The 23,936-nt window shown below is 50.7% G+C and overlaps 1 protein-coding gene across 3 annotated transcripts; it reads left to right on the top strand.

Moving 5' to 3' along the window:
• Positions 1 to 17,981: 17,981 nt before the first annotated feature.
• Positions 17,982 to 23,729, top strand: KCNA2 (potassium voltage-gated channel subfamily A member 2). 3 transcript variants are annotated; one of them, XM_005204161.5, is made up of 3 exons: positions 17,982 to 18,112; positions 20,200 to 20,538; positions 20,985 to 23,711. In XM_005204161.5, the coding sequence occupies exon 3, from the start codon at positions 21,148 to 21,150 to the stop codon at positions 22,645 to 22,647; it is 1,500 nt and encodes a 499-aa protein (XP_005204218.1). In that variant the 5' UTR covers positions 17,982 to 18,112; positions 20,200 to 20,538; positions 20,985 to 21,147; the 3' UTR covers positions 22,648 to 23,711.
• The last annotated feature ends 207 nt before the right edge of the window (positions 23,730 to 23,936 follow it).

Genomic DNA, 23,936 nt, shown 5'->3' on the forward strand with positions numbered 1-23,936 from the left:
TATTCACCCAGCAAAGAACAGCATTCTAAAGAGTGGGACTTCGCAGGACAGAGTAAGTCATGTGCCAAAGCCAACATTCACACTCAGAAATCTCCAGAGACTGGTGTCTGGCGGAGGGTGGGTGGGTAATACTGAGGCACTGTAGTTATTTTAGAATTTCAAAAAGCCCAAGGAAAAGTCACACCTTTACTTGTAACAAGGCTGCCCAAGCAAAAGAGAATGTCAAGCGACTTTACTTTGGGCTGAATTCTCACACTTCAGCGAGGCGATCCACAGCCTCTCATGTTGGCCAGAAGCTGTGTTGGCCCTTATAAATGTTCACGTTGTTAACAGTGGATAGACACGCTCATTGTTACATAATGAAAGCAGTTTGTTTTGCAGGCCATGTGATCCCACACATAGGGTACCTGGGGGTGGGTGGGGAGGGTATTTTAAAAGGAACTTACAGGGGGAATGGACAAAAAAGCAGGAGACGTGTGGAAGATGGGAAGACCTGGGGGTCTTGACTTCAGATGCTGCATGCCCTGATCCTTGTACTCAGCTCCCAGCCACATCCTCAGTTCAGGTCATCTGTTGGTTAAAGAAGCAGTTCACCACCTCACTCCCTTCCCTGCCCAGTCCCATCTTCAGGCCCTCTGCCAAGTGAAGGCCCTGTTCCGAATGGCACAGCGTTCACCCTGAGAAGGGGCAGTGGGAAAGATAGGCAAGACCATGTGCAGCCATGCCTGGGAAATAGTGTGCATACCATCAGAAAGACGGTCCACCGAGCCCAGTGGGCCAAATGACCACACGAGGACCTGCAGTGAGGGGAGTGAACAGTGGGTTCTCAGCATGCTGCACGGGCCCCGGAAATGGTGAGGTGACCTCTAAGATGTTGTCCAGCACCCAGGCTGCAGGGCTGACCTGCCTGCATGGAATTCACCCAGAAGGGAACAGGGAGGGTCTGGAGAAGAGACAGGGTGTGTGAGGGCAGAGACTGAGTCTAGACACTAGAGATGTCAGACTTTTTCTGAGGGCTGAGAAGTCAGAAAGGAGCCTCCTAGCCCATGTTAGTGGCTAATCTCTTTCTCTCTCCCACACTCCCCACCCTCATTAAGCCAGATTTCGCTTCCAGGAGGCTCACAGAATCATAGTTCATAGCAGAATTTGCTGTGGAAGGTGTTAGATAGAGCAGTGGTCTTCTTGGAGATTAGCCCCAAGTCACCCTGGCAGGCTGGGAACACTGTTCCTGGGGTGGGTAGATGATTTCAGGGGTTTGTCAGAGAGAGGAGTTTGTGTTAATTAAAGCTCCAGTTTCTGGGTTCTGTGTCTGCAGGGAGGAAGGGACTGTTGTCAAGCAAGCTGATCTCAGGTGAGTTGGAAGTGCCGAGATTTGGAGTTTGACCAATAGTGGGGGCAGGGGGACCCATTTTAATTAACTCTCAAAATCTCTCTGCAAGGAGATCCAATGAGTCCATCCTAAAAAAAAATCAGTCCTGAATATTCATTGAAAGGACTGATGTTGAAGCTGAAACTCCAATACTCTGGCCAGCTGATGCGAAAAACTGATTCATTTGAAAAGACCCTAATGCTGGGAAAGATTGAGGGCAAGAGGAGAAGGATACGACAGAGGGTGAGATGGTTGGATGGCGTCACTGACTCAATGGACATGAGTTTGAGTAAACTCCGGGAGTTGGTGATGGACAGAGAGGCCTGGCGTGCTGCAGTCCATGGGGTCGCAGAGAGTCGGACACGACTGAGCGACTGAACTGAACTAAAATCTCTCCAACCGTTTCTTAAAGCGCCTCGGGATCTGGGTTAGCAAAGATGCAGGGAGTCACGTGCAGTTTTAGAAACCATGGCTTGTGGATACTCACTTCCCTTCTCTCCTGTACTGGTGAGGGAAGGGTGGCTTCCACCTCCAGCATTGCTGCTGCCGCAGTCTGTACCGCAGTGCGGCGATGCCGCCGCGTGTGGCGCCCTCTGGTGGCCACGGACTGCGTATGCATCTGGTTCTTTGCGCCGAGCGGATCTCCACTTTTCCTGCGTAGTCCATTGGGACCCGTGGGAGTGGGAGCAGATTTCAAAGGCATGACAAGAGCGCTTAGACCAAACTGTTACTACATGCCGGTTAGTAAGTGCTTCCTAGGTGCCGCTCACAGGGTTAATATAGATATTACCATCCATTCATTTATTTCCCCAATATGTGCTAGGCATTCTCCTAGGAAGTCATATGTTGGCAGAGATGCCATAAAGAAAGCAAGTCATGAGACTGGGGAACATGTCTTCTAAGCCCTGCTGCAGGGATGTACTTGGGTTTGAGGATGGGCAAGGAGGCAGCTGGTCCAGCCAAATGAACGTAGGAGGGTGGTTGGAAATGAGGTCAGAAAGGTATCCAGGGCACAGATGGTTCAGAACCTTCCAGGCCACAGAAAGGCTGAAGGTGGTGCTGAGAACCATTGGATTTTGGACAAAGGCATGACATAACCTGATTTCTGTTTCTAAAAAATCAGTCTGGCTTCTGCCTGAGGCAAGCGTAGAAATGAGACCTGTTGAGAGCCCAGGTGAGAGATGAGTGTCTGGTACTTGCATCATTCTTGGAGGAGATAAGACAAAACATTCAGAATACACTGAAAACAGAGACAATAAATAGAAGTTGCTGATGGGTTAGTCAGTGGTAACGAATCCACCTGCCAATGCAGAAGACCAAGAGACACGGGTTTGATCCCTGCCTGGATTAAGCAAATAACCTGGAGCAGAAAATGGCAACCCACTCCAGCATTCTTGCCTGGAAAATTCCATGGATAGAGGAGCCTGGTGGGCTACAGTCCATGGGGTCCCAGTGAGTTGGACACGACTGAGCACACACACATGCACACACGATGGGTTAGTCAAAGGCCGTCTCCAGGGACTGGGCCCTAGGCAACTGAGTGAAGAGTAGCACTATTTAAAGACATGGAAGAAGGTCAGGCATGGGGGTGTGGTGACAAAAATGAGAATTCCACTGGAAGTTCCTAATTGGCTGCCTATTCAAAGTGTAAGTGATGGTGTAAGATACACCTGAGCATCCTTTTCCTTCTCTCCTTCATAACCCTCCTGTGTCTCTTATCAGAGGGCCAAGCACCCCCTATCCTATTTCTCCAAAGGAAAGCCCACCCAGGGCAACAATGCCAAATAGAAAGATCAGAGGGCTTCAGTGATCTTCCAGGGTGCAGCTTCATCTGAATGGCAAAGCTGGGGAGGAGGCTGCAATTCTGGGTTCTGGTGACTCACCAGAGAAGAGTTAGAAGAGGAGGAAAATTTTTCACCACAAGCTAACAAGTTGTTCTCTATGTGGCTGGACCACCCTACTGCAGAGTGTGGGATCCTGCGGTCCCTGAGAGGGAGGCAGCCGCCACTTCCCCTTGTAGGCAACAGTGCCTGCTGAAGGCTGCCTCCCCTGTCTTCTGCCAGTCGTTTCCTCCTCAAACACCTCGTTCAAAACTCTCCACAGCTGGATACTGGTCCTGATCTCAGGTAGCCTCGGCCTGCAGAGGCTTGAACCAGGATTTTAGTACCCCAGCCAGGGATTGAAGTCAGGCTGCAGCAGTGAGAGTGCTGAATCCCAGCCAATAGAACCGGGGACAGTGTTGTTGTTCAGTCCCTCAGTCGTGGAGACACTTTGTGACCCCATGGACGGCAGCACGCCAGGCTTCCCTGTCCATTATCTCTTGGAGTTTGCTTAAACTCATGTCCATTGAGTCGGTGATGCCATCCAACCATCTCATCCTCTGCCACCCCCTTCTCCTCCTGCCTTCAATCTTTCTCAGAATCAGGGTCTTTTCCAATGAGTTGGTTCTTTGCATCAGCTGGCCAAAGTATTGGAGCTTCAGCTTCAGCATCAGCCCTTCCAATAAATATTCAGGGTTGATTTCCTTTAGGATTGACTGGTTTGATCTTGCAATTCAAGGGATGACTCTCAAGAGTCTTCTCCAGCATCACAGTTTGAAACTATCAGTTCTTCAGCGCTCAACCTTCTTTATGGTCCAACTCTCACATCCATACATGACTGCTGGAGAAACCATAGCTTTGACTAGATGGATCTTTGTGGGCAAAGTCATGTCTTTGCATTTTAATATACTGTCTAGGTTTGTCATTGCTTTTCTTTCAAGAAGCAAGCGTCTTTTTTAATTTCATGGCTGCAGTCACCATCTGCAGTGATTTTGGAGCCCAAGAAAATAAAATCTGTCACTGTTTTCACTTTTCCCCCATTTATTTGCCATGAAGTAATGGGGTCAGATGCCATGATCTTAGTTTTTTGAATGTTGAGTTTTAAGCCAGCTTTTTCACTCTCCTCTTTCACCCTCATTAAGAGGCTCTTTAGCTCCTCTTTGCTTTCTGACATTAGAGTGGTATCATCTGCATGTCTAAGGTTGTAGATATTTCTCCTAGAAATCTTGATTCCAGTTTGTGAGTCATCTAGCCTGTCATTTCACATGATATACTCTGCATATAAATTAAATAAGCAGGGTGACAATATACAGCCTTATCAAACTCCTTTCCCAATTTTGAACCAGTCCATTGTTCCATGTCTGGTTCTAACTGTTGCTTCTTTACCTGCATGCAGGTTCCTCAGGAGCCAGGTAAGGTGGTCTGGTATTCCCATCTCTTTAAGAATTTTCCAGTTTGTTGCAATCCACACAGTCAAAGGCTTTAGCATAGTCAATGAAGCAAAAGTAGATTTTTTCTGGAACTCTCTTGTTTTTTCTGTGATCCATTGGATATTGGCAACTTGGTCTCTGGTTCCTTTGCCTTTTCTAAATCCAGCTTGAACATCTGGAAGTTCTCAGTTCATGTACCACTGAAGCCTACCTTGAAGGATTTTGAGCATTACCTTGATAGCATGTAAAATGAGCACAATAGCATGTTAGTTTCAACTTTCTTTGCCATTGCCTTTCTTTGGGATTGGGATGAAAACTGACCTTTTCCAGTCCTGTGGCCTCTGTTGAGTTTTCAAAATTTGCTGACATATTGAGTGCAGAACTTTCACAGCATCATCTTTTAGGATTTGAAATAGCTCAGCTGAAATTCCATCACCTCTACTTGGTTCATTTGTAGTGATGCTTCCTAAGGCCCACTTGACTTAACACTCTAGGATGTCTGGCTCTAGGTGAATGACCACACCACTGTGGTTGTCCAGGTCATTAAGACCTTTTTGGATAGTTCTTTGTATTCTTGCCACCCCTTCTTAATCTCTTCTGCTTCTGTTAGGTCCTTGCCATTTCTTTCCTTTAGTGTTCCAGGGACAGTAGCCATTGGCAAGACCCCTGGCCAATCAGCTTTATAGAAATAAATTTCCACAGTGACACAGAAAGTAAAGGAACATGTAAAATGTTCGCTTGTTCAGTCGTGTCTACCTCTGCGACCCCATGGACTGTAGTCCACCAGGCTCCTCAGTCCATGAAATCTTCCAGGCAAGAATACTGCAGTGGATTGCCCTTTCCTACTCCAGGGGGATTTTCCCCATCCAGGAATCGAACTCGTGTCTCTTGCATCTTCTGTATTGGCAGGTGGATTCTTTACCACTGTGGCACCTGGGAAGCCCAGTACAGTGTTGATTAGGAGGAAACATGGTACATATGAGCAGACCCACAAGAGCAGACTCGGAGAGGGAGCAGCGCCCTTGGTGATGGTTTGAATCACTGACACAGGGCATTTCTTCCAGGTTTCCTTTGGCCAATCATCTTGCTCTGCCTGGTTCTGAATCCGTTTGGTTTATCTCAGGGTCCTCCCCAACATGTGTGCACCTCTTAGTCAAGATGGAATCTGGCAAAGAGGCCTATGGGTAGGTTGACATCACCTACTGCGGAGTGACAACCCCTCGCTTTTTGACCCCCAGTGTGCATTTCTGTGCTTGTGTAGTTTGGGAAGATCTCCTGGACCTTGAGAATGGGAAATATGTGGTCTCCTTCTCTCTTATCTGGGCAGGGCTCAGCTCCTCTCTGCTCCTGCTATTCTCTTCATCTTGGAGTATCTGTCCGCAGGGTACAGACTCTGGCTGCTCACCCTGGGAACCATCTATCTCCTGCCTCAGGCCCATCTCTATACTGCAGTCCACGTTTCCAAATAGATGAATGGGAAGGACAAGGTTACTTTGGATAAAACTCTTGTGCAATTTTACCAATTTGTAATGTATTATTTTTAGCTCTATAGATGACACTAATAAATTATTTCTTTCCCCATGAAGTAGAAGTCTTGACCCTGACGTGGTACAAACATTGACCCCAAACGGAGACCCAGTGCCGTCGGACTCTGCCACGTCCTGTACTCGTGTGGGAGGGATGAGGCCGCGGGACTTGGACAGGGTGCCAAGTCCCATCAATGGAGGATGTAAGTGTCTGCTCAGCCCTGGCCCGGAAGTGGCTGTCTGGACCATGGCACTCAGACCTTCCTCCTGCTCCTCCAAGCAGGGCTCTGCTGGCTCCCTCCCCTCCTCTCCCTTCCCTTCCCACAGTGTGGATGTTCTAGATACTTCAGCCTTCTTCTCTTGACCTAGTGACACTAAAGAACAGCAACAACAATGTGCTCCCATCCAGGAAGGATCTCATTCTCCCCTGTGGCTTCAAATACCCCTTCTTGGTGACGACTCTGAACTCTCCATCCCCTCTTTCCTGAGCATCAGGCCAGCATTACCATCTGCACACGCCACCCTCTGAGTCCCCTGCTTGGTCCAAGGTACCAGCATGTTCCCCCCCTCTCCCATCTCATGGCCACTGAGCCTTTCTGACTCTCTGTAACGGCTCCCTGTTGGTGCTTTCTCTTTGCGACCAACCTCACTGTTCCGTCCCTTCGCCCCTTGTCATTTCTCGGCTGGAGAAGCAACCTTATGCTTACTGATTTCCTGCCTCTGTTCTCAGATCATCCATGTTTTCATTACAAGTTACAGTCCATTCCTGAAACCTGTGTTGGCTCCTGTCACACTCCAACACAAAATCCTCAGGAGTTTTCTTTTGCCTACAGGACAAAAATAAATTGACTCCTTAGCATGACATTCCCATATTCCCCAATGACCCTTCCTGTCTTGCTGGGGCCTTCCATGCTGCCTGACTCTGTGTTACTGGAACAACTGAAGCTGCTTCTGTGCTCCGTCCCTGTTGCCCTCCAACCCTTGAATTCAGTCACTCATTTAGGCATTTATCTTACAATTATGTATTGAGCACCCACAGCGTTCCAAGCACCCTCCTAATGGAATTTGCATTCTAGGAGCAGGGAAATAAGACTATGAACAAATAAGTATGTAGCAAATCAACAGGTCAAGATAAATGCTATGAAGAGAAATACAGCAGGATTAGATGCAGAGAGGTGGGGTTTGCTGTGTGAGATGGGCTATTCCAGAGAGCCTTTCTGCAGGGGAGTGAATGAATGGATGAAGTAGCAGGGAGGTATCCAGATTTCCCAGGCAGAAAGCCTCAATCCTGGCTTCAACACCTCTTCCAGTCTTTGGACATTCTCCTTAAAGACGCCTCTCAAGTTCCCCAACTTTTATGAAGGTTTCCCTTTTCTTAATCGCTTAATCCTGCCTCACTCTTTGCAACCCCATAGACTGCAGCCCCCCAGGCTCCTCTGTCCACAGGATTCTCCAGGCAAGAATACTGGAGTGAGTAGCATTCCCTTCTCCAGGGGATCTTCCCATTTTTTTATGCCTTTCTGTACTTCTTTCCTGAATTTAGGCTAATTCATTCTGCCTTGGGTTAGAGTTGACTGCTGACAAGTCCATTGCCCTCTCCAGCTCTAGAGAAGGATCTACTCATTCAACTAATATCTGAGTGGTTCCTGTGTGCCAAGCTCTGGGTGTCCCCACAGTGCTTGCTCATGCTCGGTTTAGAGCTGGGCTGGTGAGTCAGACAGACCGAAGTTCAGCTCCTGCCTTTTGCACCTGGTCACTGGCCACGTGGCCATAGGCCAGTCACTCAACCTCACTAAGCTTCAGTCTCTGTATTGGTAAAACAGGAATGAAAAATAGTACTCACCACTGTTAGGTATGATCTGTATCACAGAAGCCTGGAGAAAAGGGTTTCCGTTAGACCCTCATTCCCAGGTTCTACTGTGTTTTCCTTAGGACTCATGCCACCATCTTTCCGTCTCACTCTGGGGTCCCACTTTTCCTAGAGAAAGAACTTTGCTTAGTTCCCAGAAGTTCATGGACCTTGGGCAGGATGAAGCTGGAAGACAAGTGTATGCAATTCATTGTGAAGTGACTTCCAGCCCCTACCTGCTGCCCCGGAGACCCCGCTGTGCTGACCTGGCAACCACCATGACCTTGGCTGTGACCAATGAATGCAGGGCAGGGGGAGTGGAAGAAGTTGGCATTTGCCTTCTCAGCCTCTTATCATCTCAGAAAGAGCGGCCTGGGGGAGGGGTTACAGACGCCCTTGCCTTTTTAGGTCTACACCCAGGGAGGCTTCGGGAATGTACAGATCAGGGAAATTCTGTCTTGATGCTGGGAAAGATTGAAGGCAAAAGGAGAAGGAGGCAGCAGAAGATGAGATTGTTGGATGGCTTCACCAACTCAATGGACATGAATCTGAGCAAACTCCAGGAGACAGTGAAGGACAGAGGAGTATGGCTTGCTGCAATCCGTGAGGTCACAAAGAGTTGGACACAATTTAGCAACTGAACAACAAGTCAGGGAGGCTTCAGGAATCTATGGCTCAGGGAAGCTCTGTCTTACCCCAGCAGATTCTAAGGGCTAGAGTTCAAAGAAGAGAGCAAATCCTTTGGGGTGTGCAGGAATCTTAGAGAACATCTAGGCCTATACCCAGAGACCCCTGGGGAGCCCAGCACCACATCCTCAAGGCAGAAAGAAGCCTGGAGTTTTCTTTTTCTGACTGGCTGTGTATTTTTCCTCCTCTGTCTGGTTTGGCTACCCTGAGCACCTCTTGCATTTCATCCACATAGCCGCTGGGTGGCATTGTTGGACGAGCCTGGAATTTCAGGTGACAAGCTGGCAAGCCAAAGACTCTGGGTTGGGAACATGGAGGAGTAGGAGAATACGTTCCCACTCCCTTTCCCTCCTTCTAGCCATTCTTCATGCCCCTAGCCTCATGTCCATTCATAGACTCTCTTCCCTTCACTTTCCCAGGTGCCTCTTGGCTCTGCAACAACTGGCAAGTTGCCAGGATGGCTCGATCCCCTCCACGCTCTATCTTCCCTTTCTTTCCCCTTCTTCAAAAGAAAGGCTGAGTCATCCAGAACCCCAGATCTGAGTTCCCTGGACTGCCGCCTCTCCAAACTAGAGCTCATTCCATTCAACAAACACAGATTTGCTAGCCAATAATTTCCTGTCCAATCTTTCACGCATCTAAAGAGTCAGACACAACTGAGTGACTGAACAAAATACTACTTTCTCAGCATTCTTGGGAAGGCCATTCCTAAGTGACATAGAGCAGGCAGTCAGGGCCCTACCCTGTTCTTAGAGGTCTCCTTTGGGTCCCTTGGTCAGTTACATGTCTCACAGAGTTTACCATTTCCCCCCATGTCTAACCAAACACTCTCACTGTGGTTGAACCCCATTTTCTCTCAATAGGTTCTCAGAATTGAAAACTCCTTGAGTTCCCCTTGTAATGACCCGTCTTGGACTCGGAGAACATTATTAAGATGCGCTGAGCATCAGGTTTGCACTGTTTTGAATTATTTTAGGATTTATTTCAAAGTGATTTGGCAGTTCCAAAATTCTTTCCTCCCTTTTTATACAGGCGGTGAGCTGTGATGGGGGAACTGCTGACTTGGGGATCAATGAGGCCTGGGCCTGAATCCCAGCTCTGCCACTTACTAGAGCTGTGTGATCTTGAGCAGGTTATACAACCTCTCTGAGCTTCTATGTCCTCTAGTATAATAGGCTCACTTTGAATATTAGTGGAGGGACTTCCCTGGAGGTACAGTGGATAAGACTTCTTCCAATGCAGGGGGTGTGGATTTCTTCCCTGATTGGGGAGTTAAGATACCACATTCCTTGTGGCCAAAAAACCCAAAACATAAAACAGATGCAATAGTATAACAAATTCATTAAAGATCTTAAAAATGGTCCACATCAAAAAAAAAAAACAAACTTAAAAAAAATACTAGTGGAACATAAATGAGACATGTCCATTTGTCTATAAGAAGCTCCCATTCCTGAGCTGATGCAAAGTCATGAAACTAGTCATAAAACAAGAAGAGGTTTTATATATGTATGTGTGTGTGTGTGTGTGTGTGTGTATAATGTAATCCAGCTTTCCCATTTTACAAAGGAAGAAGCTGAGGCCCAAAGAGGGGAAATGACTTACTCAAGGTCACATGCCCCAAGATCGCCCAGGTGGAGGCAGAGCTGGGCTGAAATGCCAAGCCAACTGTCTTTCCATGATATCAAGTTGCTTCTGCTTTGTCTGCTCCATGCCCCTTCTCTGTGGACCAAAGGCCATAATGAGAAGAGAAGGGTATAGGGGTTACAGTAACAATCAGGCCATGGGCTATACACACTAAGGAGACAGTGTGTGCTAGGCTTCATTTATTGGGCAAAAGAGGCAACCCTGCCCCCACCTCTGGGCTGGTTGGGCCACACTTGGGTCAAAGCACTCTCCTCTGGGGACCTCATGTGAAGCATATTGAAGTTGGGTAATTTTTAGAGAAGGGCACAGTGATACAAAGTCCCAAGCCATGGCAGTTTAGGAAGAGTTGAGGGCCTAGAGGCAATGACCCCAAAGAACAGAGTTCGTAGGGCTCCTGGCCACTCTCTTCAGCTTTGTGAAGTGCAACTGTGTGCTGGGGAGGGAGTGCAGAGCTGTACTTTATGGCCACGAGTGGAATAAAGACCCCTGGGTGAAGGCTTCAGGAAGGAAAATTCCAAAAGACAAAAAACTAGCTCTGTCCAAAACTGGAATGACCCATGGTGAAAGGCAGTAAGCACCCTTCCTTGAGGATGTATGTGCAGAAATGGGAGAAGCAGGAGTCAAAGAGTCTTTAGGAATCCTTGAAAATCTAACAGCACAGAGTGACAAGTGGACGAGATCAAGCCCAGCCCGCAGCATGCCTGGATACGCACACTATGAAACAGCACAGCAGAATATCTAAGGGCATGAATTCTGGAGCCTGAATTTAAACCCTGGCTCTTGCCTAGACTAGCTGTGTGACCTTGAGCAAGTTGCCTAACCCCTCTGTGATACAGAGATGGAGCCACGTCTCTCTGGGCCATCATCCACACTCCTCTGCTATCCTCTGATGCAGGGCCTTCCTGGGGGCACCCTTACCCCTGGAGGTGGCTAGTGTATGGCCAACCCTCCTTCTTGACCACTCTAGGCCTAAGGCAAGAGTCAGGAACAGCCCTTGCTGGTCCTGCAGTGACTCAGGGTTCTTCAGAAGCAAGGGCTTTCCAGAGATGCCAAGTCTGGAGGCTGAAAGGCAAGGAGAGATGGTTAAGCTATCGGGCAATCACTAGTTCACACTGTTGGGCCAGCTGCTCTGTGCCTGGCTGGACCAGACACAGGGATGTAGGCAGAAGACACATGTCCCTGCCCTCAGGATGCTCCCCACCCAGGGGAAGACACTATGAGGATAGCGACAGACCCTGGAACACAATGCAAGGACCTGTCTCCCAGGCAGCATTCAGGCATTGCATTAGAGGGCAGGGTCCAGGGAGGCGGTCCAGGAAATGCTTCAGGAAGGATGTGACACAAGTTGAATGTTTAGAAAAGGAGTCGCTGGGGTGATGGGGGGGGGCAAGTTGTTCTGTGCAAGGAGGCTAGAACCATCTGGAAGCTCATCGTTCTTGAGCCCTCCCTGCAGATGAGGCACTGGGATAAACACCCTGTTCACATCCTCTTGTTTGATCCTTGAAGTGAGCATTAGGTCTTATTGTTCCCATTTTACAGATTGGAACTCAGAGAGGAAAAATACCCTACCTGAGGTTGCATGAGGGGCAAGCAGCAGAGCCAGGATTCAACCCCAGGCCTGTCTGACTTCAGGTCTTTAGCTAATCTGTATGTTTTAAGCCAGCTCCAGCCTTCAGGATAGTTTAGTTTGATGCCAGTATAAGTATGTTGTAAGTATGTTATCACTCAGTTGTGTCCAACTCTTGGTGACTCCATGGACTATAGTTCACCAGGCACCTCTGTCCGTGGGATTCTCCAGGCGAGAATACTGGGGTGGATTGCCATTCCCTTCTCCAGGGGATCTTCCTGACCCAGGGATCAAACCCCAGTCTTCTGCATTGCAGGCAGATTCTTTACCGTTTGAGCTACAGGGAAGTCCTTGATGCCAGTTTAGACTTTGGGAATGGGTGACACAGGGAGAGCAGAGGAACATCAGATCAGGAAGGGCTTTGCCTGTCTTTTAGGACATGCAGTTTGCATCACACCAATAGGGGCTTCCTAGGTGGTGCAGTGGTAAAGAATCCACCTGCCAATACAGGAGATGCAAGAGATGCAAGTTCAATCCCTGGGCCAGGGAGATACCTTGAGGGAGAAAATGGCAACCCACTCCAGTATTCCTTCCTGGAAAATCCCGTGGACAGAGGAGCCTGACAGGCTATGGTTCATGTGATAGCAAAAGAGTTGGACATGACTGAGCTACTGAGCACACAATAGGGAGCCAAGGAGGAGCTAAGAGGTAAGTGACATGATTGGATCTGTACTTTAGGAGGATCACTTTGGCAACTATGGGGAGAAGAGACCATGAAGCTAGTCTGAAGTTAGGGGATCAGGAAAGGATACAGTGGGCCAGATCATGCCTACAGGTAGCTTAAACCAGGGTGCAGGAGAGGGAGAGGGAGTTAGAAAGAAGAGAACAGATGCCAAGACCAGGTGATTTATTGGCTGTGGAGGATGTCAGGATGGGGAAAGTAAAGAGAGGTTTTAAGGACTCCCAGGTTTCTGGTTTGGGTAACAGGGTAAAATGTGGCATCTTTCCCAACACAGGGCACATGAGGGAGAAGCAGGGCTGTGAAGTGGGGCTGATGAGCTACAGTTCTGGAGACAGGCCTGGGCCAAAGACAGAGCTTCCAGGGACCAGTCTTGGGCAGGGCCAAGGAGAGAGGTCATGCAACCTTGCCACAGACCTTGACCTGACCCGGGCCAGCTGGCTCATGGGATTGAGCTGGTTTCCTCTTGAGCCACCGGGACTCTGTACAGATGGCAGCCATCTGCGGAGCCTGCTGGAGAACTCAAATTGTCCCTCTTACAGCCGGGAGGTCGGGGCATTCCGAGTTGCCTCTCCTGACATCCAGGCCAGGCCAGGCAGCCTGAGTGAGCCACCCCAGCCTCAGAAAGAGCCCTGAGTCAAGGAGCCCATGAGACTGTGGCTGAAGGGGGCATTGCCAGCACACCCAGAAACTGTCCTCCATGGGCAGCTGAAGTTATAGGTGGTCCAGGGGATGTGGCCTGCAACACAGAAGGTGTCAGCTGTCACAGCTCACCATAAACCCCTGCCACTCCTGTTCCTAATATAGAAGAAGACCATGGTGGCCATGCTATGACAGTGGTCTGCTGATGGCCAATGCTTAGGGTTTGCCAGGGCACAGCACTGTTCCTAGCACTTGACGTTCCAGTCACTCCATAGAAATGTGAAGTGAGGAACCCAGTCACAGACAAAACATGACAGGTGTGGGATTAGGCCCTGGATCAGCCAACACCAGCAGCTGTGCTTCAGCCACTATGCTGTTCTGCCTTTGAGTGTGAACAAAAGGGCCCTGATTGTGAGACAAGTAGCCTAGCACCCGACACGGAGGAGCAGCTCCAAAAGGTGAGGAAAGGCCCACCCTCTGAAACCAAAGCCCAGGGCTCCACACAGGAGTTCCCTGGTGGCAGCAGGAATTAATCTCAGAAGGCTTCCTGCCGAAGGCAGCCCTTGACCAGCTTAGGAAACTGCCTGCAGGAGGCAGCTCTTAGGTAAGTAGGGGGTTGGAATGATGCTCCTTGCACTTCCCAGGGAAGTCCTCAGACGTCAGGCATGACATCAGGTACGCTGGCAGAGCACAGTCACAACAGCAGTGATGACAATCACAAGAACAGTGTATTGTTCCACACCAATCAGGTTTTTTTTTGGCTTTCCCAAGGGTGTCCATGCATATTCTCTTTGATCCTTATAAATGAGATTGTAAAACACATTGACGTGAATGCTAGTTTCCTTCCTTCCTCCCTCTTTCTCTTTGTGCATGCTCAGTCTACTCAGTCATGTCTAACTCTTTTGTGACCCCATGGATTATATAGCCTGCCAGACTCCTCTGTCCATGGGATTTCCCAGGCAAGGATACTGGAGTGGGTTGCCATTTCCTCCTCCAGGGTATCTTCCTGACCTAGGGATCGAACCCACATCTCTTGCATCTCCTGCATTGTCAGGCGGGTTCTTTACCATTAGTGCTACCTGGGAAGCCCCCTTTTTCACTTTAAATCCTATGAAAAAATGAGGTGGTAAGGGTAATTCTATCCTTCCTATTTAACAAGTATACTGTGGCAAGAAAGGTCAAGTGAACAACCTTGGATCACAGTCTACATGCTAAGACTACAGCCCTGGTCAGATGCTCTGCATTGTATATGCCTTTGCTGGGTGAGGGATGCTGAGCCCTGAATCTTGCAGATGAGAGAAGAATCAGTACAGCTGCTCTAGCAAAGGGCACAAGGAGGAGCCTTCAAGTCCTGAATCTTGTACCACTGCCTAACTCCCTTGGTGTGAACAGTTAAACACCATCAGCACCAATCCGCCTCTAAAAAGACCTCCTGTCGGGTTGGACATCCTCTGCAGGATGTGTGGGTATGCCCTGCAGCTCTGCAAGTTCTGCTGGATTGAATCCACGTTCCTAAGACCAGGAAGTCAGCCCAGAGGCCTGACTCCTCGCTAACAGTGGAAGCAGCCAGCAGAAAGGAATGGTGATATGCGGAGTCAAAACAGTCCAGTTCCATCCTAGCCTCACCACTTACCAACTAAATTACCCCGGACAGCAACTGGCCTTCTCTGAGCTTCAAGATCTGCATTTGTAAAATAGAGATAATGGCATCCTTCCCACTGGGTGGTGGCAAGGATTAAATCAAATGATCTATGGAGAGCTGTCAGCCCAGTGCCTGGGCTTACTTTCCATGCTTCCCTGCCCTGCTTCCGGTGGGCTGGCGAGGGCTGTGCGGCCACGTTGTGTGGATAGGTAGGGGGGCTAACCTTCACAACAGCCTATGAAGTATTCCCATTTTGCAGCAAGCATCAGCAGAGGTGGCAGTCATGCAAGAAGGGAGAGATGGTCCTCCAGGAGTGATTTCCCTCCCCCCATACTCCTATGTTCATAAACTGTGGTGGAAAGACCTAAGACCCTCCCTCCTGTCCCTGTGGTGCCTGGGTGGGTGTGGGGGTCAGTGTGGGCATGGACACACTGTCATAAACTCCTTTCAACGGCTGTCGTCTTGGAGGGCAGGAACTAACGGACTCCTTTCTTATGATGGCCACTCAGCAGTCTTTCCCTCTGCTGAAAGCAGGGCCTGGCCTCCAAGAAGGAAACCGGACTGAAGGAGAAAAGAGCGGTCTTTGGAGTTTGACTCACCCCAGGGAAGTCATCAAAGGGCACTCTAGCTGACCTTTTGTGACTAAAATAGAAAACTGTGACCCCAAGCTAAAAAGATTAAACACCTAGGTTAAGCTGGCTTGCTTAATTCATTTAATCCTTACCACCCCATGAAGTCTTTTGTTATTTTACTGACAGATGAGGAAGCTGAGGCTCAGAGGATTGACATAACTTGCTCAAGCTCATACAACTAGCAAGCAAGTGTCAGGGATTCGAATTCTATTATCTTTCTTTTTTCTTTCTTTCCTTCTTTGATTTCTTTTTGGTTGTGGTTCACACTTAGATCAGGCTTTAATGAGGAGAGGTGGGGCGACATTGGGCTTCCCAGGTCGTGCCGTGATAGACTCTGCCTGCAGTGCAGGAGAGTCAGGTTCAGTCCCTGGGGGGAGATGATCCCTGGAGAATCCCATGGACAGAGGAGCCTGGCAGGCTACAGTCCATGGAGTCGCAAAGAATTGGACATGACTGAGCAACTAAACAACAACAAGGATGACATACCCCTGAGTTCAATTGGATGGAAGGAGGGTCAGAGGAATATCCCAAAAAGGGGAATGAAATTTAAGGGCTGCTCATTCTACTTGAGCAGTGAGTATAGTGGCTACAGATATGTGTTAAGACCTGATTTAAGTCCCAGAGCCACCACTCAGTGGCCTTGGGCAGGTTGCTTCATCTCTCTGCCTGTTACCTTTCCACAGAGATTGTGTGTTAGTCACTCAGTTGTGTCTGACCCTTTATGACCCCCATGGACTGTAGCCCACCAGGATCCTCTGTCCACAGAATTCTCCTGGCAAGAATTCTGGCATGCATTGCCATTACCTTCTCCAGGGGATCTTCCCGACTCTGGGATCAAACCCAGATCTCCTGCATTGCAGGCAGATTCTTTATTGTCTGAGCCACCAGGGAAGCCCAAGAGATGGTTCTAATGTAGAAATCACCTCCTAGAGCTGTAGGGATTACATGTCCCATTGGTCTAGAGACACCTGGCACAGTGTCTGGCACATGTTAATCATAATTCACCAACGAACATTATTATTAATTCTCCCTTGAGAGTTTTTCTCTGTCCATGGCTTTCATTCAACAAAGGAGGGCAAAGAAAATATATAGACTTGATCAAATGGATAAGACTGTTGTGCATTAATTAACATAAAGATCCAATGTGGCAAGAAGGAGGAACAGAGTCCTGTGGGACTGGTCAGGAGAAGCTTCCAGAAAGACTGTGGAGCAAGGTTCTGGAGGACAATTTGGTGAAGGAGGCAGGAATGACTGAGACCTCAGGGAAAGAGAGGGGTGGGGCGAACTGGGAAGCAGAGAGAACCTGATGATTGAGCACTTCTTAGAGAAAGAGCCAAAAGCTTAGCAGCAAGCTGGGAGTTAAGATGGGAGTTTCCTAGGGAAGCAGAGTGGAGAGACTCATTTGTGGCATGTCTGCCTGGGGCCTAAACTCTTTACGTAAACTACTGAACCATCACAACAGTTTATGAAGAATCTTCATTTTCCAGATGAGGAAACTGAGGTCCAAAGATGTGAATGAACTTGCCAGGATGTAAGTCCCAGCCTGGCTGGCTCTGAAACACCCAGGCCACACAGGCTAGGACACTGCCAGGGCAGCTTCTCTGGGGCCCTAAACCAGACCAGTCCTACCTGATAGTCATCTGTTGTCCCCAGGGTTCACTGAGGTCACTGCCCACCCAGACTACCCACTGCAGCTCTGGGCAGGACCCCATCTTAAATCCATCTGCCAACGCAGGAGACTAAGAAACACGGGTTCGATCCCTGGGTTGAGGAGCCTGATGGGCTAGGGTCCATGGGGTCGCAGAGTCGGATACAACTGAGCAGGCATGCGTGCACCTTAATGAAACACTGGAATCCCACAAACCTGGACCCTGTGGGCTCTCAGACCTTCTATCTGAAACTACAGGCCTAAAGAGGAGGATTTACTGAGCAAGGAGGGATCAGCAGCAGCCTCCCTGGGACTAGAGGCCCTGTGAACGCAAGATTCCTCGTCTGCTTCAGATATGGGCTCAAGAAACCGCTGTTTGGAACCATAATTCGGACAGCAGACAAGAACTGGCAGGGGCTTGGGGCTGTCATGGACCTTCCAGGAGCACCCCTGACCTTCTCAGGCCCATCATCTGAGCAGAGGGCATCCTGGGCTTCCCACACACTCTTACAAACGCAAAGAGCATCCTCCACCACCCACCCCGGGGTACCATAAGCTGTATCCCCAATTTCAGAGCCCCGCAGGCCAGCTGGCTTCCTAAGGTCTGTGAGGAGCCCATTTTATAAAGAACCTGGCGCTCGCCTGGCGTGCTGCAGTCCATGGGGTCACAAAGAGTCGGACTGAGTGACTGAACTGAACTGGCGCTTGCCTAGGGCAGCTGCACCGCCCCCTTACGCCCCCACCCCCAGCCTTTCCTGCCCCTGCTCCTCCGGGGGAGGGAGTCCAGAGGGCCGGCGCTACAGTTCTGCCGGGTTCCTGCGGCTCCTCCCCGTGGGGGCGAACACAACACCGAGTTTGTGCCACACTGCGGCCCACACCTGCTGTATTCCCCTCTGCGAAGCCAGAGCTTTGGCTGGGTAAGCGGGAGGTGGAGAGGCAGAGCTGCAGGAGGGGGCAAGCCGGCGCGAGAGGGCAAGGAGAGGGTCTGCAGGTTCTGTCTGGCAGCATCATATAATAATAGCAACACGTCTCCCACGCGGCTGGATCCCTTCTCGGGCCTGGGATAGCTGTATTGATTGTTTCCTCCTTGGCTTACTTATGGTTGGCAGGAGTCTCTCATGACCGCTCCTCAACTCTGGTCCCCGGTTCCCCGGCCCGCCGCAGCACCCAGCTCAGCCCTCCGCGAGGTTCTGGTTAGTAAGCTGAGCTCTGCCAAAGGATGGGGTGCTTTCCTCGCGGGGAGGGGGCCCAGGCCCGGGAGCCTCACTGAGCTGACAGCCGGGTGGCGGCACCTCGCTGCCTCGGGTCCCCACCGGCCCCTTTAATTCGAGTCCGCCGGCGGCCAGGTGCGGCGCTGCGTGGCGCGGTGCGGCGCGGTGCGGCTGCGGGCGGCGGCCGGGTGCTCCATACGCGCCGCCCGCGGGACTGCAGAGCCGGCGCCGGCTGGCCGCCCGCAAGCCGCCTCCTGCGGTCATCCAGAAACATGGAGGCTCCGGGTGCCCATCGGGAAGGGTAAATGGGTGTCGGGGCGCTCGGCTGCGCGTGCTGCCGCCCCCCTGTCCGGGCTGCGGGGCACCGGGCGGCACAGCCTGCAGCGCGGCAGGCTCGGGCTCAGTCCCGGGCGGGCGAACCTGGGCCGGACCGAGCCGGGGCGGGCGATGGGGGGCTGGCGTCCAGCGGAAGGAGAGAAACAGGCAAAGGGCTCGAGGACTCTCCGGGCAGTGCCAGGCGCGCGGGGCGGAGGGCGCAGAGAGGAGCTGGCGGGTGATGGGAAGCGCAGCTGACATAACCATGTCTGGTAAATAGCGCTGGTTGGTAGGACCCGAATCACTTGGGACTGCCTGGCGGCATTCCCCTCTCCTGCTCAGAAAGAAAACGGCTTTGCAGCAGAGAAGGGCTTTTCCGCTTCCCTGGGGCCGTGGGATGCCGGGGAGCCCCCCGCTCTTAGGGGAAAGCCAAGATCTGGGGCAGCATCTACTCCCCACCCCCAGAGTTTAGGTTCCAGTGTTTTCCGGAGGGAGATGGAGCCTCGGCGGACCCTTGGACCCTAGGGGCAAAAGAGCTAGACTGCTCTCGGGCCCCACCGCTAGAGCCCCCCTCCGGACCGGGCAGGAGGGGGTTAAGGTGGAGCTGGCTGCAGTAGCCAGCTGGTGGGTCAGGTCCACCCGCGCGGAGCCGAACGCGGAGCGCGCGGGGCGGAATCCCGGCCGGAGACAGGAGCGATGGGGAGAGGGCTCGGACCCCTCCCCGCCCTGGGGCCGGCGGGATTGGGCGGGCAGGGGGCCAGCCCGGAAGCTGGCTTCCTCCAGGCTCCCCCTCTAGCTGCTGCCAAGCTGCCTCTCAGCCAGGCTGACGGAAACTTGGTTCCGCACTCACTGCCCAGGAGACGTGAGGGGTTTTCTCTTGGGGAGAAATCAGTGGTCGGGCGCTGCCTGGTTCGAATGCCACCCCACCGGAGGGAGGCCTGCAAGTGTAGGGGTCCCTGAGGGAGAGGAAGTCCTGGGACCAAGGAAACCAGCTTTTGGAGATCGACCTTTCTGTGTGAGAAGTCTCCCTAGATGAGCTCTGGAGGAGTGTGTGTTGTGGGGAGCCAGGCTGGGAAGGAGCGGTTCTTCCTCCAGGACTCTGCAGAGGTCAGAGCTGGGAGTGGGGCTGCAGTGTAGGAAGCTCTCCCCTTAGGAGATGCTGTGTCCTGACCTCGGGATGGGAGGGCTTTGCCCAGAGTCCCTCCTGATGTCTGCAGAGGACCAATGGGGAACCTGGCTGAGCCAAGGGAGGCCCCTGGAGGAGACAGGCCCAGCCAAGTCTAAAGGCTTGTTCCCTGGGAGAAAACGCTTCCAATGGATGGAAGCCTGCCCAGAAGAGGCAAAGAGGCTGAGGGATAGTTCTCAGGTATGACACCATAATGGAAAATGGGCATGGAAGAGAAGCTGCCAGAGCTCTTCTGAATCTTGGCACTAGCTGCCCAAAAACTCTGATTCCACCTTGCTGCTGTTTTTTCCAGGCAACGTCACACCTCCTGAGGGCAGCCAGGAGGACTCCGGCTTTTGCTGAGCATTGCATCTTACCTCCTTCCTTTCAAAGGCTCCAGATCCCAGCTTACCTGTCCCCGAGTCCTGTGTGCCCCTAACCAGGCATCCCACGACCCCTCCAGCCCAGCCCAGCCCTAGAACTCACCTCCAGGCCCTGGAGCCTGCCCTCCTGCCCAGAATGACTCACCATTATTTCTAGCTCAAGTGAGAAGACATGATGGGGTGTCGGGCTGCCCGTTTGTATATCTAGGATTCCTGAAGCATCGGATCAGCTCTGCAAGGAAGAGAGCTGCAGATTCCTGCCTTGCCAGGTAAATCAATCTATTGTTTAATAATAGCTGTGTGTAGAGTCACTGGGGTGGGAGCAATGAGGGAGACCCAGGCCCAAGATTTGTCACTGAAAACACCTCTCAGGGTGCAGGGATCTACAAGGCATTAGTTTAGTGCCTGGGAGAGGGCTCCCTTCCAACCTCTTGTATGGGACTGTGCTCCATGAAGCCTGCGCAGTGCAGGGGGACCTATGTCAGCCCCCTGCCTCCAGCACAGGGCATTCCAGAGCTTTCTTGAGAGACCACCACCTGCTCCCCTCTGATCCCCAGCCCAGGTAAACATAAATCTTACTTTTTTGTGGTATCGGTGGTGGTGATGTTTTTGCGCTTCTTGGCTGAGAGAAGAGAGGGGGAAAAAAAAAAAAGCACCCCAGGTCGGGCTGCCAGTGCTGAGTGGTCTTATGTTCTTAACCACCTCTGTCTTTCAGCCAAGCGAGGCTCTCTCTCCAGCTCTCAGGGAGCCCTGGGGGCTCTCCCGCTGGAACCCAGGCTGATGCTGCTGTGTTTCCTGGGGCCGTAAGCACCATCCCAAGCTCCCAGCCACCAGGCAGCTAGAAGGCACAGCGAGAGGCGCCTCTCCCGGTTCCAATTATGACAGTGGCCACTGGAGACCCAGCGGATGAGGCTGCTGCCCTCCCTGGGCACCCGCAGGATACCTATGACCCAGAAGCAGACCACGAATGCTGTGAGAGGGTGGTGATCAACATCTCAGGGCTGCGGTTTGAAACCCAGCTAAAGACCTTAGCCCAGTTTCCAGAGACCCTCTTAGGGGACCCAAAGAAACGGATGAGATACTTTGATCCCCTCCGGAACGAGTACTTTTTCGATCGGAACCGCCCGAGCTTTGATGCCATTTTGTACTACTACCAGTCTGGGGGCCGGTTAAGGCGGCCCGTGAATGTGCCGTTAGACATATTCTCTGAGGAAATTCGGTTTTATGAGCTGGGAGAAGAAGCAATGGAGATGTTTCGGGAAGATGAAGGCTACATCAAAGAGGAAGAGCGTCCTCTGCCTGAAAATGAATTTCAGAGACAGGTGTGGCTTCTCTTTGAATACCCAGAGAGCTCAGGGCCTGCCAGGATTATAGCTATTGTGTCTGTCATGGTGATCTTGATCTCAATCGTCAGCTTCTGCCTGGAGACGTTGCCCATATTCCGGGATGAGAATGAAGACATGCATGGCAGTGGAGTGACCTTCCATACCTACTCCAATAGCACCATCGGGTACCAGCAGTCCACTTCCTTCACTGACCCTTTCTTCATCGTAGAGACCCTCTGTATCATCTGGTTCTCCTTTGAGTTCTTGGTGAGGTTCTTTGCCTGTCCCAGTAAAGCCGGCTTCTTCACCAACATCATGAACATCATTGACATCGTGGCCATCATCCCCTACTTCATCACCCTGGGAACAGAGCTGGCTGAGAAGCCAGAGGATGCTCAGCAGGGTCAGCAGGCCATGTCACTGGCCATCCTTCGAGTCATCCGGTTGGTAAGAGTCTTTAGGATTTTCAAGTTGTCCAGACACTCCAAAGGTCTCCAGATTCTAGGTCAGACCCTCAAAGCCAGCATGAGAGAATTGGGCCTCCTAATATTCTTCCTCTTCATCGGGGTCATCCTTTTCTCTAGTGCTGTCTATTTTGCAGAGGCCGATGAGAGGGAGTCCCAGTTCCCGAGCATCCCGGATGCCTTCTGGTGGGCAGTCGTCTCCATGACAACTGTAGGCTATGGAGACATGGTTCCGACTACCATTGGGGGAAAGATCGTGGGTTCCCTATGTGCAATTGCAGGTGTTTTAACCATTGCCTTACCGGTCCCTGTCATAGTGTCCAATTTCAACTACTTCTACCACCGGGAGACAGAGGGAGAGGAGCAGGCCCAGTACCTGCAAGTGACAAGCTGTCCAAAGATCCCATCCTCCCCAGACCTAAAGAAAAGTAGAAGTGCCTCTACCATTAGTAAGTCTGATTACATGGAGATCCAGGAGGGGGTAAACAACAGTAACGAAGACTTTAGAGAGGAAAACTTGAAAACAGCCAACTGCACTCTGGCTAATACAAACTATGTGAATATTACCAAAATGTTAACTGATGTCTGACTGAACCCTAGTAACCTACTCACAGCTCAATGGAACTAATGCAGACGTTGCATAATAGCCTGCATTGTAGTCAGTGTGTTCTACAGTGTGTATCTGGTTCTGCATGGAAAGCAATAGTCGTGCAAGTGACTTTTGATCTTTTGATTTTTGATTTAGAACACAGAATATCTATCCATGGCTTTCATGCAAATCTTCATCACCGGCTTAGGGGTTTCCAAAGATGGGAGTCACCTATGGAAGCCAGGATTTCAGAAGGACACATTGGGGCCACCTCATAGCAGATACAGAACCCATCACATCAGTGTCACCTTTTCTTCCTAAAGAAATGCACACAGCATCTCAGAGATGCAACTCCCACCACTACCACCCTCATCCTCCCACCCCACCAGCCCACTTGAGCCTACCTCCCCCTTCACAGAGAAAAACCATGGTGGCTTAGCCTTAAAGTTCTGGTAATTATTCAAAAGGTCTTTCCCATTTTTGCATTGAAAAGAACACACAGTGCTGTGTGTTGGAATTACTTTCTGTGTCACAGGCTGGGTGTTTGTGAATTGCAGTTGCCAAGTAGATGCTCCGGAGGCTTGTGTTTCATAACGGAAAATGCTGCATTTGGTTTTTTCTCTGCAGTGTCAAAGTGAGGGAACCCCGGGGGAGGGACAGTTAGGATGACCGAATGTGAGTTGTCAAGTTTCACATTTGCTCCCTTCTCCCTATAGGGAGAAGCTAACAAACCAAGGGACCTCTCAGCTTCAGATTTCACCATTTTTGCAGGCTTCAGGGTCACAAAAACATGTCTGATTTCTTCGTTACATTGGAGTTTGCAGGCATCTGCTTTCTAGTGCTGTGGCCCAGCTACACTGACACTGCAGTGAAATCTACCAGTGATGCAATAGAGCTGCATGGGTGTTTGTTGCATGAATCTCAATATTTAAAACACAGGAGATAACCTATTTTCTTAGTAGCCTACACAGTATTCATATTTAGAGTATTAATAGCCTAGGAATGGCATTGAACTAGGGTTTGTTTTTTTTTTCCTTTCCCATCAGAAGACAAAAAGCCCTCAATCAAGAGAAAAAAAAAAATAGACTGTTTGGAGTGAAGAACCAAAACTTCTGGCCCTCTAGCCCACCCCCATCCCTGTTCTTCCAAGTGGGGGTACAGACCTCTGCAAAGCCAGGGGAGTAAGCAGGGAAAGCAGTGTCTAACACCTCACGTGACTGCACCTTAGGAATGAACCTAGTCATGGGCAAGACTGTACAGCTGACTGGGGCACGTTGTCCTGAGCACAG

This window comes from Bos taurus, chromosome 3 (assembly GCF_002263795.3).
Source record: "Bos taurus isolate L1 Dominette 01449 registration number 42190680 breed Hereford chromosome 3, ARS-UCD2.0, whole genome shotgun sequence".
Classification (NCBI taxonomy): Eukaryota; Metazoa; Chordata; class Mammalia; order Artiodactyla; family Bovidae; genus Bos; species Bos taurus.